At 45.9% G+C, this 14578-nt stretch overlaps 1 protein-coding gene and 1 long non-coding RNA gene across 15 annotated transcripts in view; one reads left to right on the plus strand and one right to left on the minus strand.

Annotated features, from left to right (window-relative positions):
• Positions 1-375: 375 nt before the first annotated feature.
• The window catches only part of LOC111847949 (transcription factor 7-like 2), a 35628-nt gene continuing 21425 nt past the window's right edge, over positions 376-14578 (minus strand). The window contains exons 4-12 of one of the 14 annotated variants that reach the window (XM_072717687.1): positions 14257-14383; positions 10291-10378; positions 9166-9252; positions 8108-8230; positions 7143-7305; positions 6102-6277; positions 4797-4882; positions 3505-3577; positions 376-1205 (exon numbers count right to left, since the gene is read on the minus strand). In XM_072717687.1, coding sequence (XP_072573788.1) covers positions 908-1205; positions 3505-3577; positions 4797-4882; positions 6102-6277; positions 7143-7305; positions 8108-8230; positions 9166-9252; positions 10291-10378; positions 14257-14383 — 1221 coding nt within the window. In that variant the 3' untranslated portion in view covers positions 376-907. Of the gene's footprint in view, positions 1230-3504; positions 3578-4776; positions 4883-6101; positions 6278-7142; positions 7309-8107; positions 8231-9165; positions 9253-10290; positions 10379-14256; positions 14384-14578 lie in introns of those variants that run through there. The other 13 variants (XM_072717686.1, XM_072717689.1, XM_072717688.1 and 10 more) reach the window with 13 other exon arrangements.
• Positions 985-14323, plus strand: LOC140593342 (uncharacterized). Its single transcript, XR_011993648.1, has 6 exons — positions 985-1119; positions 1210-1875; positions 5711-5887; positions 6021-6112; positions 6986-7057; positions 14199-14323. It is a non-coding gene; the product is annotated as an uncharacterized lncRNA (long non-coding RNA).

Below are 14578 nucleotides of genomic sequence, written 5' to 3' on the forward strand. Positions count from 1 at the left end.
AGCTGTTTCCATTTAGGTTTGGACCCTCTGATAAGGGATGTGTATAGGGTTACATAAGGGATGTGTACAGGGTTACATAAGGCAGGGCACTAATTTAGGAGTCGTCAGCTTTGATTCTGGACTCCTAATAATCCGAATAAGCTTATTCACTTTTCAGTAACCTTTTCTGTGAATAACAGTACATTTGCACCCTTGCATTGTACATTACATTTTTGTCTCATGGTTAAATTTAGCAGAGCGTTTTTATATATATATATATATTTTTTTTAACCATGTAATCTTAGAGGTTTTCTGCAAACGTATGACAATGTGCGAAGAACATTTTCACTACTGCGGCATACAACACACATTTGAGTCCAAAAGAAGACCACGACATTTTGAAAGGAACTATTTATTTTTATTCATGAACCTGATCGTTTGATAAATTAGATAAATGTGAAAAATTCCTTCCATCTAACAAAAATAGTACATCAGAGGATGTAAAATCTAATTTGTGGTTTTACAAAAGTAGTATAATGGTAACGAAGTAAATTTTCTTCCTTCAGTGCTCAGGCTCCCTTCCATGATAATTACAGTTTTTTGTAATAAATGTGAATACAAAGGTCCTTTTGAAATGTAGTTTGGTAATTATAAAGGATTTGGAACTAAAACCTGTTTCAATAAACTACTTAAACAAGGAAGCAGGTTCTATACGTTCTCCGTGTATTGGCAAACTTGTGCTTAAAGGGGTGGGGGTGCAGGCTAACTCGGTATACTGTTCTGTTTTGCCTTTTGCTTGGCTTGTAATGACATGGAAGAGCCACCGAGTCGCTCATAGCGGCAGGTAGAGAAGCGGCTCTGTCTGCGAAGATGCGGGTTGTTAGCTCTCCAGCGAGGCCAGCCTCGCCGCCCTTGTGGCTGGGCCGCGTCACTGCGCTCGTTCCCATTGGTTTGTTCTGGTGCTGGCAGAGCAGGGTGATAACAATGAGAGTGCAATGGAGGCGGAGCCTGAGGGAGCGGCGCCACTAAAGCTTTCGGAGGCAGTGTGGAGACTCTGAAGGGTTCTCAGGGCGGAGAGGGCGTGCACGCTCCGGCAAGACTGAGGACAGCAGGGGGCAGGGGTGTCGGCCGGGGAGCAAGGTAATTCTACAGCACTGCCGTTGGAAGAAGGGCGGCTCCCACACTCTCCTTCTCCCTGTAGGTAGCGAATGCACTTCTTTTTCCTCCTAGGAACAGTCAAGAGAGTTTATCTGTGAATGAAAGTTGGACGCAAGCTGTAAAACCCAGACAATCAGCACAGCAGAAAGATCACACTGGTACGCAGTGATGGAGATGGAAATGCCCTGGAACACTGCGCTGGTCTGGAGGTGCAGAGCGGCCGGTCCGCCGCCTCTGGCATTTAAACGCCAGTGTTTGTGATGTAACTTGAGCGGCCTTCTAAGACGGGAGGCTTTGTGATCGTCATACACGGTTCAACCCCCCAGTCGGTCCCTGTATTTGCTCCCTCCCAGCTTCCAGTAAGGGGAGCCCCTCAGGACCAGTTTGAGACCTAGCAGTCCGCTATGCACATCAGACTGTATTCAAACAAAACGACTGCTGCTTTCATCACTGTTACAGTCGGTAACATGGTTTTTGGTCAGTCCTCAGTATCCTAAACTTTATCATCAGTTATAAATGTTGCAAATAGAAATGCGTTAATCTGGCTTTGCTGGGAAATATCGCTGGGAAGCACAGCGGTGACTCCTGAGTCACTGGTCACCAAAAAGATGAGTCATAGCATCCAACTACACAGCTGAGAGGAGCAGGTGCTGCTGTGTTTGGGAAATGAGGAGGAGGAGGACGGCGGGAAAATGAAGGTGAACATCCGCAGCATGCAGAGCAGACTTGCAAAAAAAGGTGAGCTTATCTAGATATAAACAGGTAGATAGATGGCAACGCAAGGACAGATGCTGGTGATAGATCTGCACACCAGTATAGATAAGCCCAGTCTGCCTTGGATTTCACAATGTTTTTTGGAACATGCTAAGATACTACGTTAACAGTGACAGCACCCCATTCATGTCCGGGACCTCTGGCTCAGAGCAGTCATACACACTGACCTAAGAGATATATATTTATAAAATCGATTATGCTGTAGGGCAGTATGGCGGTGCAGTGGTTAGCACTGGTGCCTCACATCTCTGAGACCAGGGTTTGAGTCTGTTTTGTTTGCATGTTCTCCCCATGATGTCATGGGGTTTCATCTGGGTACTCCTGCCCCCTCCAGTCCAAAAACATGCGTAATTGGAGCTGCCAAACTGCCCTGTGACAGGTTGGCGCTCCATCCTGGGCTGTCCCCTGCCTTATGCACATAGGCTCTGGACCCCCCCAGCCCCTGCAACCCTGAATAGGACAAGTGATTCCAAAAAATGGACGGATGGAAGGCTTATGTCGCATATAGTGATGCCATTTGCTGTATTTTCTGATCCAACTAGATGGTGCTCTTGGCATAATATCATTGTTAAAGTCTTTACTTGCATATTTATTTGTGATTTGTGTGTGCTCTGCCTACTCTTATAACAGTGGACACAGTTGGTCTCTGTGTTTACAAATGAAACCCTGGTTATCAGTACTAAAGGTGAATTAAACATGCATTACTGTGGTGTTACCTAAAATGTAATACAGGTAATGCTGGCTGATTTCCCACTGAGTATCTCAGACAAAATACATTTTTAACCATTGATAATATTATGTGAACCTCTATGAACCAAATACCAAATCACAGAGCAGTGACATACTCCAAACACCAAATCACAGAGCAGTGACATACTCCAAACACCAAATCACAGAGCAGTGACATACTCCAAACACCAAATCACAGAGCAGTGACATACTCCAAACACCAAATCACAGAGCAGTGACATACTCCAAACACCAAATCACAGAGCAGTGACATACTCCAAACACCAAATCACAGAGCAGTGACATACTCCAAACACCAAATCACCGAGCAGTGACATACTCCAAACACCAAATCACAGAGCAGTGACATACTCCAAACACGCCACTTGCGCTCCAAATTATTGGTAGGTGAAAAGGGCCACAGCACAGCGGAAATATTGCTAAACTGCACCCCACTTTCAACAGCAATGCTAGTGCTAGTTATGTGATATTAATTGAAAACAAATCATAAGTAGTTATGCATACTTATGGGCGCTTAAACACCAGTGCTGACTCTCAGTCCTTCTCTTAGAAAATAAGCTTAAGTGGGATTTGTGGGGAGAGAACCCTGTGGAGAGATTTATCTTTTTCTGTTATAATATGATATGTGCTATTATGTGGGTGTATGACAGCATGACTGTTCCAAGCACAAAGTTACACAGTGTGGATATGCATAGATGGAAAGTGTTCAAAAGAGATGGAAGTGATGTTTTTTGTAAGTTAGTGTCAATGTGTCATAAGCACCACTAGGGGGCAGGAGGGGACATAAAGAGCAGGAAATGGTGAACTGACAGCACGGGGGGGTCTTCTACATGCAGTACACACCTGCAGGGACCACACCAGTCTGTCTGCTGACTGAGGCCAAACCGGGCCCGGCATTTCATAGGAGAGCTGGCGTCTGAGAGCAGAGAGGCGTGCAAGAAACAGGAAACCAGGGAGACAGAGGGAGTGAAGGCAGGAAAAAATAACAAAAAGCTCCAACGAAACGAGGTTTAAAGTTGTACATTTTCAGAAAGATAGAATGCTAATCAGTCCCATGGAAAAAACACAAAGAGAAGGCAGGCAGAGCTGTAATATACCCTAAGTGAAAGATTTAGGTTATTCTTTTAAATACTGGAGTTAAACAGCACAGAAATGTTGAACCTTCATGCCGCCATATAGCATGTGAGGAGATATTCAGAGAGACAATTGTGTCACACAGTTTCAGGGTCAAGCACATGTCATATGATTTTCTTAAAGACTTTAGGGACTGGATATCAAGTGTGAACGGTTAGGCCTGTACACAAGAATGTTGGCATGTATCCTACCACTGTCTAGTAATGACTATTGCCACCATTCTTGCACATGTAACAACACTACTTTTAGTTCAATTTTTGATGTAAATTTTGTGCAAGATAATTCACTTCTGTGTTTGTAAATTCATTTCATTGTAAACAAGTTGTATTACACACTCCCCTAACAAACGCCAGAACACAATGCCAGTTCAGAATTTATAACCTCACTACCTGTCCCGTTACAGATAGGCACCTGAGCCAGGCAGTACTGACCGCTGCCCCTGCGACCCGGCCCGTTACGGATAGGCACCTGAGCCAGGCAGTACTGACCGCTGCCCCTGCGACCCGGACCGTTACGGATAGGCACCTGAGCCAGGCAGTACTGACCGCTGCCCCTGCGACCCGGCCCGTTACGGATAGGCACCTGAGCCAGGCAGTACTGACCGCTGCCCCTGCGACCCGGCCCGTTACGGATAGGCACCTGAGCCAGGCAGTACTGACCGCTGCCCCTGCGACCCGGCCCGTTACGGATAGGCACCTGAGCCAGGCAGTACTGACCGCTGCCCCTGCGACCCGGCCCGTTACGGATAGGCACCTGAGCCAGGCAGTACTGACCGCTGCCCCTGCGACCCGGCCCGTTACGGATAGGCACCTGAGCCAGGCAGTACTGACCGCTGCCCCTGCGACCCGGCCCGTTACGGATAGGCACCTGAGCCAGGCAGTACTGACCGCTGCCCCTGCGACCCGGCCCGTTACGGATAGGCACCTGAGCCAGGCAGTACTGACCGCTGCCCCTGCGACCCGGCCCGTTACGGATAGGCACCTGAGCCAGGCAGTACTGACCGCTGCCCCTGCGACCCGGCCCGTTACAGATAGGCACCTGAGCTGGCGTCCTGCTGCTTCTCTCTCTTCCTCTTTTTCTTCTTCCCCTGCATTCCAGTGAAAAGGATGATAAAACAATTTCTATTAGGCCAAGACAAGATTAAAAAACAGAAAAACATTTGAAAATTAACTGAAAAGCAGGTTAAAATTATTTTGTTGACTGTCTAAAACAGGATTCACAAATGCAAACACACTAAATACTGATCTCTGTCGTGGTATATAGAAACATTTTGTATCAACCACTGTTTATTCTAACATTTGCAGTGACGGCTGAAAAGGTGAGTGTGAGAATGTGAAAGGAGCTTCACACATGGGAAACCGCACAGCTTTAGCAACAGGGCAAAACACTGTGGTTTAGAGTTTAAACGGGACTTATATGATTAAACCAAGCTCCTTCATACAGAATATATCACTGCACCATCTTGGTCTGGCAGTAATGACGTCCAGCTTCTGGTGTGTTGTGTGACACAGTGTGCTGTGTGCAAGGAGGTGCTTCCGTAGACAGTGGGATGCATGACCCAGATTGTTGCCACGCTCACCGTTACGTTGTTAGCAAAGAAATAGACAGAGATTGCTTTGGGTTAACACTCCCATGCTGTCAAACTGATCTGAGGTCTGTTTTTTTCAGGAACTATTTTCAGATATTAAATCATCATGGAGTCATCATGTGACATTTCGAAAGTCAGTCTAACATACTCATGTTTCCATTCATAAGTTTATGGCTATAATATTCAAAGGTTTCACAGTTACTTTCAGACAAGATATTAGGGTGACGTTCCGGGGTCTGACTATCATGATTTAGGTAGAATTTAAAGGACGTCACTTCTGAGGCCTGAACAGACGTCAGCAGTGACATAACCTCCCTTGTACCACAGCAAAGAGACGCTACAGGAAAGGGTGAGAATGCACACGGGCCACAGGCAGCCGTCAGAGTCTCACATGGGGAATTAAGATGCGGCCAGTGCAGCACAGAGGTGACGACGGCACTCAGCGGACCTTAGGGTAAACCCCACTGGCAGGCAGTGTCGGGGGGGGGGGTTCCCGCGGACCAGGTAAATAATCACCGGTCTCAGGGTGATTATACACAGGGCAATTTTTTGAGCAATGTTGCTGAGGCCCATCCATATTGGGCAACAAATTTTTGTTCGAAAAACTTCGATCAACAGCTGGCAACTTTTTCCCCAGATCCAGATGGTGCCCTTTGTCTCACTGCATTGGAAATCGCCCCGGCAACACTGCTCAGAAAGTCGCCCTGCGATTCGTCACCTTAAGATGAGGTGAGGTAGCTCCTCTGTCCTCCCGTTTACGTTCCCGGGGGGGGGATTGACACTCACGTAGTTGTCCCGGGCAGACCAGCTGGGGTAGAGCTGCATGTGAAGCTGCCTTTCTTTCCTGGCCAGCTCGTAGTACTTGGCCTGCTCCTCCCTGGACAGCGCGTGCCACTAGAGGGCGCCACAACAAAACGAGCATCTTAAGACGGAGTTTTGGACAATCAATCACCAGAGTGGTTAGTAAGCAGCTTAGTAAACAGGGTTTCTGTTCCTCTGTATGTTCAAGGAAAGCTAATATCTAATGTAATATTTTAGTAGTATTTAATATATTACTTTATAAGAAGAAGTCAGTATGCAAGCTTAGTGTTAGTTGTGTTGATAATTGTGTTAAGCTTAGTGTTAGTTGTGTTAATTCCATGCCAGGAACTGGGGCTATATCCCCACGGCAAGAGCATATGGGTATTAAAACAGATTAAAGAACCAAAAAGGTGAAAACTTCATAAATAGCTGTAAAATGTTATAAACAGTTAAAACAATCTATATTTAATACGACATTAAATAGGATTCCCAGGAACACCGCAAATGCAAGCTTTGTGAACAAGAGTCCTCTTCCTCTGCATGTTCAATAAAAGTTAATATCTAATATAATACTTTAGCAGCATTTAATATAATACTTAATAGTAAGCGGTTAATTTTGCTATTAATTGCAATGGTAGTCATTGGCTCCCAAAGGGATACTAAACACAAATCTTTGGTGTTTTATGTTACTGCAAAAAGTTATCATCGTCTAAAGTGATATAAATTTTTGCACATAAATAAATAATGATTATTTTTGTTAGAAAACCAATAAATTTGCAATACTTTTACTGATTTTTGCAGGCATCCCTGGACTTTCTGTGAGCTCTGGTTATTATAATGAAAATGATCAAAAGATCTCTGAGGAGTAACAGGGTGAGTGATCAGAGAGTCCGGCTCAGTGTGCTGTGTGCCCCCCCCCCCCCCGTCATGTGCCCCCCCGCCCAGCTGCGGACCCTACCCTCCGGCCCAGGATCTGGTTGATGGCCGCACTCTCCTTCAGAGTGCACTCTGCGATTACTTTGGCCCGCATCTCCTTCATGTAGAGCATGAAGGCGTTCAGTGGCTTCTTGATCACTGGCTTTTTGGGTTCCCTCTCCTGCCTGCTCTCACACTGTGGCTTTCTACTGGAAGAGTAGAAATTATTTATAGTAATAATGATTAGTACAATCTTTATTTTTATCCCTTGTCAATTTGACATCATTAGTGGCAACAACAGAATTCAACTGCATGCATCCTGGTCTTAGAGGAATGTCTTACGAGGAGAGGTTAGCGGAACTGAATCTGTTCAGCCTTGAGCAAAGGAGACTAAGGGGGGATATGATTCAGGTCTATAAGATTCTAACGGGTCTGGATGCTGTTCAGCCAAATGACTATTTCAATATTAGTCTAAATACTAGAACTCGTGGCCATAAGTGGAAATTAGCGGGAGAACATTTTAAAACAAATTTGAGGAAGCACTTCTTTACACAGCGTGTAGTTAGAGTATGGAATAGTCTTCCTGCTAGTGTAGCGGAAGCTAAAACCATGGATTCCTTTAAATCAGAGCTAGATAAGATTTTAACAACTCTGAGATATTAGCTAAGTTCTCCCCAAACGAGCTTGATGGGCCGAATGGCCTCCTCTCGTTTGTAAATTTCTTATGTTCTTATGTTCTTAACTAGTCTTTGCAATAATCAAAAAATCTGAGACCACGTGACGTTTTCTCAGCCTGATTGCCTTCTGACCCACGGCCTAAATTTCCTGGGACAGGCTCAGTGTGAAACTCTAAAACAGTTTGAACCATGTATGCACGTATTTGCATGAGTTTATTTAGCATGCATGCATTCATGCAATATTTAATTACAGATTTATCATAGTAATGCAAATGCGAAAAATCTAAATCTAGCGCAGCGTTTGCTGCAGCGGTCTGGGGTAAACACTCACGAGTAAGTATTTCTGTCACATGGTTCATCCTCATCCTGTTTGCCAGTAGGGGGCACTATGGCAGGGTGGGGTATACCTGTTGCATGCATGCTTGAAGGTCCCAACATAAAAGAATGAGGAAACCTGTGAAGGCACAAAAACAGACCGTTACCCGGTACATCAGACATTTTTTGTTGTCATAATGCATCGAGCGAAAGGCCTTTTAAAACAACTACACACAGGTTCCACCTCGTGGTTTCTGCCTATTCCTATTTTCACCAGGAGATGGCGATCTGCTTGTACTTTGCACCAAATACCAGCAAAGCCGTGTAGAAGCTGATACAAGGAGAAACCTATTAGCTCAAAATTAAGCCAAACAAGACAATTACATCATTTAATTGTTTTCTGTCCTCAAGTCCATTGGGACATTTTTTGTTGGCTTCAAGAAGATTAAATCCAACTTTTTAAGAAAACAAGTGATCCGTAAACTCAAAGATTCATGAGAAAAATACGCAAATACAAAAAACAACGTCCATCAAAAGCCAAAATGAACTATATCTCACGTTTGCTGTCTGATTGATGAAACTCAATGATTTGAAGCATTTTTGTCTATTACTTTCTTAACGTCCTTGACTCAAGTTTCACACACAATGTTCCCCAACTTAACCCAAGCACATGCATGTGAATGTCATAAAGCACATCAGTGCAGTGAATAAATGTGCAGGTGATGCGGAATAGAGGCCAGGCTGAAGGGGACTTTTAGTCTAAGTTGGCACCAGACACAGACACAAAGGGAAGAAAGCCTTGCTCTTGGCAGGAGGGTGTATGATCTGAATGCCCTGCCAGGAAGCACATAACTACTGCCACGAAGCACATAACTACTGCCACGAAGCACATAACTACTGCCACGAAGCACATAACTACTGCCACACAGAAAGGCACGTGGTGGGGTCCTGGTTGGCAAGACGCTTCAGTGGTGAGAGTTAAGTCAAGTGTAGGAGAGTGTGGGAGAGCGTAGGAGAGCGTAGGAGAGCGTGGGAGAGCGTGCCAGCATGCGGCCGGGAGCAGCTGTTACCTACCGAGCAAAGGAGGAGCTGCAAGGGTGGCTGGGGGAGTAAGATTGGCCAAAGCCGCAGGAGGACAGCGGACAGACAGGCTGGCTTTGCCTGTGGTTGGGGTACAAGATCACATCGCATCAGTCCAGTGGGTGACATGTGGCTCACATTAACAAGAGGAACAGGAGCCGGACAAATCCGGTTAGTCACGTCTACGGAGAGCATGGGGACCACAAATCTGCTGTGAATAAATGGCAAACGTACTCTCAAAAATACACTTTAGTGTTAATGGGCTGCACAGGCGCAAGAGTATACCCAAGAGTATACCCACCCAGAAACGTTCAAGGTTTGCTACCTCATATTACTTCAAATGAATCATCATGACAGAGATACATCTCAGACCCACTTTAGATACCACATTCCTGTCAGAGGGAATCCTGGCCAGTACACTCCCATCCATTCTGTGTAGCTACATGTTCTGGAGATGCTCAGGAACAATCCGATGCCATTTAGAAGCTCATACAGCGGTGCCCATCACATGGGAGATCAACAGAGGGAAACTAGAGCCACACATGATGTCGACTTGGACAACTTTTCAAATTCAGAGATAATTCTCAAAAGATGGAAAAAAGTCACAAGCCATACAAAGTTACAGTTTCACCGCTGATCTCTCTTTATTTCACTGACTTCTTGAAAACTGGAAAATACCAAAATGATCAACATGGCAGCATCATTATAATCCTGAGCGGAAACACGACTATCAGACTATATAACAGGACAGGCAAGAGTTCTGCGACACACTGTTTCATTCAGCTCCAAGACCCTGTATCCCATTTCCATCCATAGCTCAGTTTGACACAACCCTTCAGACTCCAGGCTTGCACTGCTATCGCTTGCCTCAGGATACTCATTCAATCATACAATTAACAACAAAAACAAAGTCCACTGACACTCATTATGTAAATTTTCTCCAGTTGAATGATGATAGCATTTAATAACAATGTGAAATACAGTCAATAAAAGGACATTTGGAAAGAATAAAATACACACTTGTGAGATATTACTGGCCTTATGACTTACTGCTAGACTGAGGGGTGGGACCCTGACTTAAATTTTAAAGCTGTGTGGAATTTTAAAGCTGTGTCTTACCAGCCCATGGGATGTGGGATCTGTCCCACGCTGCCTGGAGGAAGGGAATAAAACGCTGTTATGTCCTGGCACTGTGGCCTGTGAACACCTGCAGGGAAGATATTTAGGTGACATTTAAGTGAAGTCATCTAGGCTGAAAGTGGAAGGGCTATAATTAGCTGGCTGGGAACCAGACATGTCAATGGGCGATGTCAGAACCAATCAGCAGAGAGAAGCAAGATATTTATGCCCTGGGGCGGGGGGGAGACACCTTGACAGGTCTTTACACGGGTGAATTTGTATACGCTTTGGAGAACAATCAGAACACAATACCAGACAGATTTAATGAGGAAATGTTCGATTGCAACCAAAAGTCTGAGGGACAATTTACCGGTCATGAAAAAAAAAAATGACCAAAAATCAACTTAATGCACAAAAGAATATACAGTGGTCCCTCAGTTCTCGAACTCATTAGAAGTCGAATTTCTTAAAAGTCGAACCAACCAGTTTGAAAAAAAATGACCTAGAACTTGTTCTGAATCTCAGAAGTCCAACCGTGAACGCTGACCTAAGATAACTTGTATGTGGAAAAATGAGTCACGCGTCACGTCTCTCAGCGGAAACGAAGGGTAATGCTTCAGTCTCGGCCTCGCATTCGCTGTGATAGCATCGTTTGTTTGTGCTTTTTTAATTGAAAATACTTTATCAGGTAATACACTGTACTTTTTTGTTTGACTCATCTGCCGGCCCATGGAGGATGGGCTCCCCCTTTGGGTCTGGTTCCTCCCAAGGTTTCTTCCTCTTAGGGAGTTTTTCCTTGCCACCGTTGCCTTTGGCTTACTCACTGGGGGGTCCTTACGAGGCAGAAATGTAAAGCACATTGAGACAATGTAATGTTGTGATAATGCGCTATATAAATAAAATTGAATTGAAATTGAATTGAATACTTTTTATCATTTTGGTAGCCATTGCTCAACAAAAACTTACACAATAGTACAGATGTTACAACCTAAAACTTTGGGATTTACGAACACATTAATGAACACAGAGTAATAATAAAAATAAACAATGGACCGCATGGCATAGTCTAGTGTTGGGGCAGTGTTGGGGCGTGGCTTGGGGTTGTCACGATCTGCTGAGCCGGAACCGGGGAAGCAGGGACAGGACTCAAACTATCGGGAAACACTGAGTTTAATTGAGAACAGGCAGAACAACACAATGACGTTACAATGACCGGACTGGGGAAACAAACTGAAACGCGGACTAAATACAGAGGACTAATGACAACAACCAGAAACAGCTGATCACATGGGAATTCCACAGACAGACAGGCTGCGTGTTCAGACAGACAGGCTGCGCGTTCAGACAGACAGGCTGCGCGTTCCGACAGAGAGGCTGCGCGTTCAGACAGAGAGGCTGCGCATTCAGACAGAGAGGCTGCATGTTGACAGACAGGCTGCGTGTTCAGACAGAGAGGCTGTGCGTTCAGACAGAGAGGCTGCGCGTTCAGACAGAGAGGCTGCGCGTTCAGACAGAGAGGCTGCGCGTTCAGACAGAGAGGCTGCGCATTCAGACACAGAGGCTACGCGTTCAGACAGAGGCTGTGTGTCCTACATTTAGGACTGACACGTCCATTATTTTTTAAGATTTTCTCCTAAACAGTTAGGACCAACTTTTAGCCTTAAGATGCTTTGTGAATACGGGCCCAGGAGTACCTAATAGCCACAGAGTGTTTATAATTGGGGCTGCTTATTGAATACATCACACATCTGTAAAACACGTCTACAGTCCTTCACTGTATAACTGCATTAATGTCATTACACAACTGTCTTAATACAAATATCACATGCACGCACTATAAAGTGACTTGCGACTGTAACGCATCAGCTTTCAGAATGTGTCCTCCTTTCTATGGGTACAGAGAAGTTCATGCCACCTCGGAAATTTCAGAAACACTAAATATGAAACAGTCCATGAAGCACTATTTGACTTTATATGCACTGTATCTCAGTCTCTAGCTATCTTACAGTAACGTTAAAGATGGGCGGCTGCACTTTTTTTTTTGATTATTTTCGATTTGTGTAAATTTAATACAGTCACCATATTCCACACCTCAGGTGCTGTAACTTGTGGGGTCATGTGATCTCCGCTGGGTTACGTGTCACCCGGACAACGGGAGCTACGTTTTTCAGAGGTGGGGGGTGATCCTCTGGGGGATTTCCTGGCACGCACTGGCGCTGATGATGTCAGCCGTGACCTGCGAGACGTGCCTGTATGAATAATACAGCAGCAGGTGGGAAACACAGAGGGCACAGCCACTGAAGGACTGTCCCTTGGCCAGTGTTCCCCAACCCGGTAGGGAGCTGGGAGGAGCAGCAACATGGACCGTCTGCGGGTTCCTGAGGACCGGATTGAGAAATACTCTGCTGTGGAAGGCACTGCTCCGCTTTATCTCGAGGGTTACAGTAGGTTATGGATACATGAAGTACAAAGAAGTACGAGGTCACTGGTGGCTTTAGGCTCCACGACAAAAGATCTTGGGGCAAGAGGTCAGGGGCCCCATTGCTTGGTCAGGGGCCACATTGTTTAGTCAGGGGCCTCATTGTTTGGTCAGGGGCCTCATTGTTTGGTCAGGGGCCTCATTGTTTGGTCAGGGGCCTCATTGTTTGGTCAGGGAGTCCCTTCTGCAGTCTTCAGGCCTGATGATGTGTCTTACACCATGTAAGAAAACGGTTAAAGATGGGCAATCTGCCACCAAGTTCCCTGGCGTTACTTGAACTAATGAACAGCATTCTGAAAGCAGTGCCACGCAGACCGAACTGCGGCACTGGCTATCTGACAGGGGTATGACACTAAAGAAGATGATGAGAAGAATAAGAATGATGCTTTATTGGTCCTCATGGGGAAATTCTCTCTTCAGCTTCTCCATCTTGCTCTCCATGACACACAGACACATATGTAGGTGAGAGTAAGCCTGGCAGTGAAGGGCAGCCACCTGCAGCGGCGCCCATGGAGCTGGGGGTTAAGGGCCTTGCTCAAGGGCCCACGGACATGTGACTGTTCTGCGGGGGCCAGGGCTCAAACCAGCGATCTACTGATCACAGGCACAGAGGCTTAGCCCAGTGAGTAAAACACACTCCCCAGAAAAAGACACCTTTATTGTCACTGTACAAATACAATGAAATATTGTTTACAGCAAGCAAGACTGGAGGGAATAAACTGAGGCACAGCACTGACTGGTAGGAATAAACTGAGGCATAGCACTGACTCGAGGGAATAAACTGAGGCACAACACTGCCTGGAGGGAATAAACTGAGGCATAGCACTGACTCGAGGGAATAAACTGAGGCACAACACTGCCTGGAGGGAATAAACTGTGGCACAGCACTGACTGGAGGGAATAAACTGAGGCACAGCACTGACTGGTGGGAATAAACTGAGGCACAACACTGCCTGGAGGGAATAAACTGAGGCACAGCACTGACTGGAGGGAATAAACTGAGGCACAGCACTGACTGGAGGGAATAAACTGAGGTACAGCACTGACTGGTGGGAATAAACTGAGGCACAACACTGCCTGGAGGGAATAAACTGAGGCACAGCACTGACTGGAGGGAATAAACTGAGGCACAGCACTGACTGGTGGGAATAAACTGAGGCACAACACTGCCTGGAGGGAATAAACTGAGGCACAGCACTGACTGGAGGGAATAAACTGAGGCACAGCACTGACTGGAGGGAATAAACTGAGGTACAGCACTGACTGGTGGGAATAAACTGAGGCACAGCACTGACTGGTGGGAATAAACTGAGGCATAGCACTGACTGGAGGGAATAAACACACAGAATTTTCACTGGAGGGTTAGAGTAAATAGTTCTTGTGTATCCTGTGTATAGCGCCCTGCACTAACTCTGGTTTCCCTGCATAGCCAGCGCTGCCAGGCCAGGCCAGCAGCAAACGGGTGGCCCAGGGGTTCCCACACTCACCTGGCTTCTGACTCGCATCTGTGGGCAGCTGTGGAGAACTGGGCCGGAAGGGTTCGCTGGAGTATGGCCGCAGCGAGCTGAGGGGGTGCATCCCGTGCTGCTGCTGGACCACGGGCATGCTGTTTGACTGCAAGGCGGCAAAGAGGTGAAGTCACTGCAGAGCGTGTGCATTACACACAAAACACAATGAATATGGAGATAAAGGAAACCTCGGCCAGATCTCAGCTTGATTACCCAGGCAATGTCATTCTGGCCGGTTAAAAGTGCTTTGTGACAATGACTGTTGTTAAAAGCGCTATATAAATAAAATTGAATTGAATTG

This window comes from Paramormyrops kingsleyae, chromosome 10 (assembly GCF_048594095.1).
Source record: "Paramormyrops kingsleyae isolate MSU_618 chromosome 10, PKINGS_0.4, whole genome shotgun sequence".
Taxonomy (NCBI): Eukaryota; Metazoa; Chordata; class Actinopteri; order Osteoglossiformes; family Mormyridae; genus Paramormyrops; species Paramormyrops kingsleyae.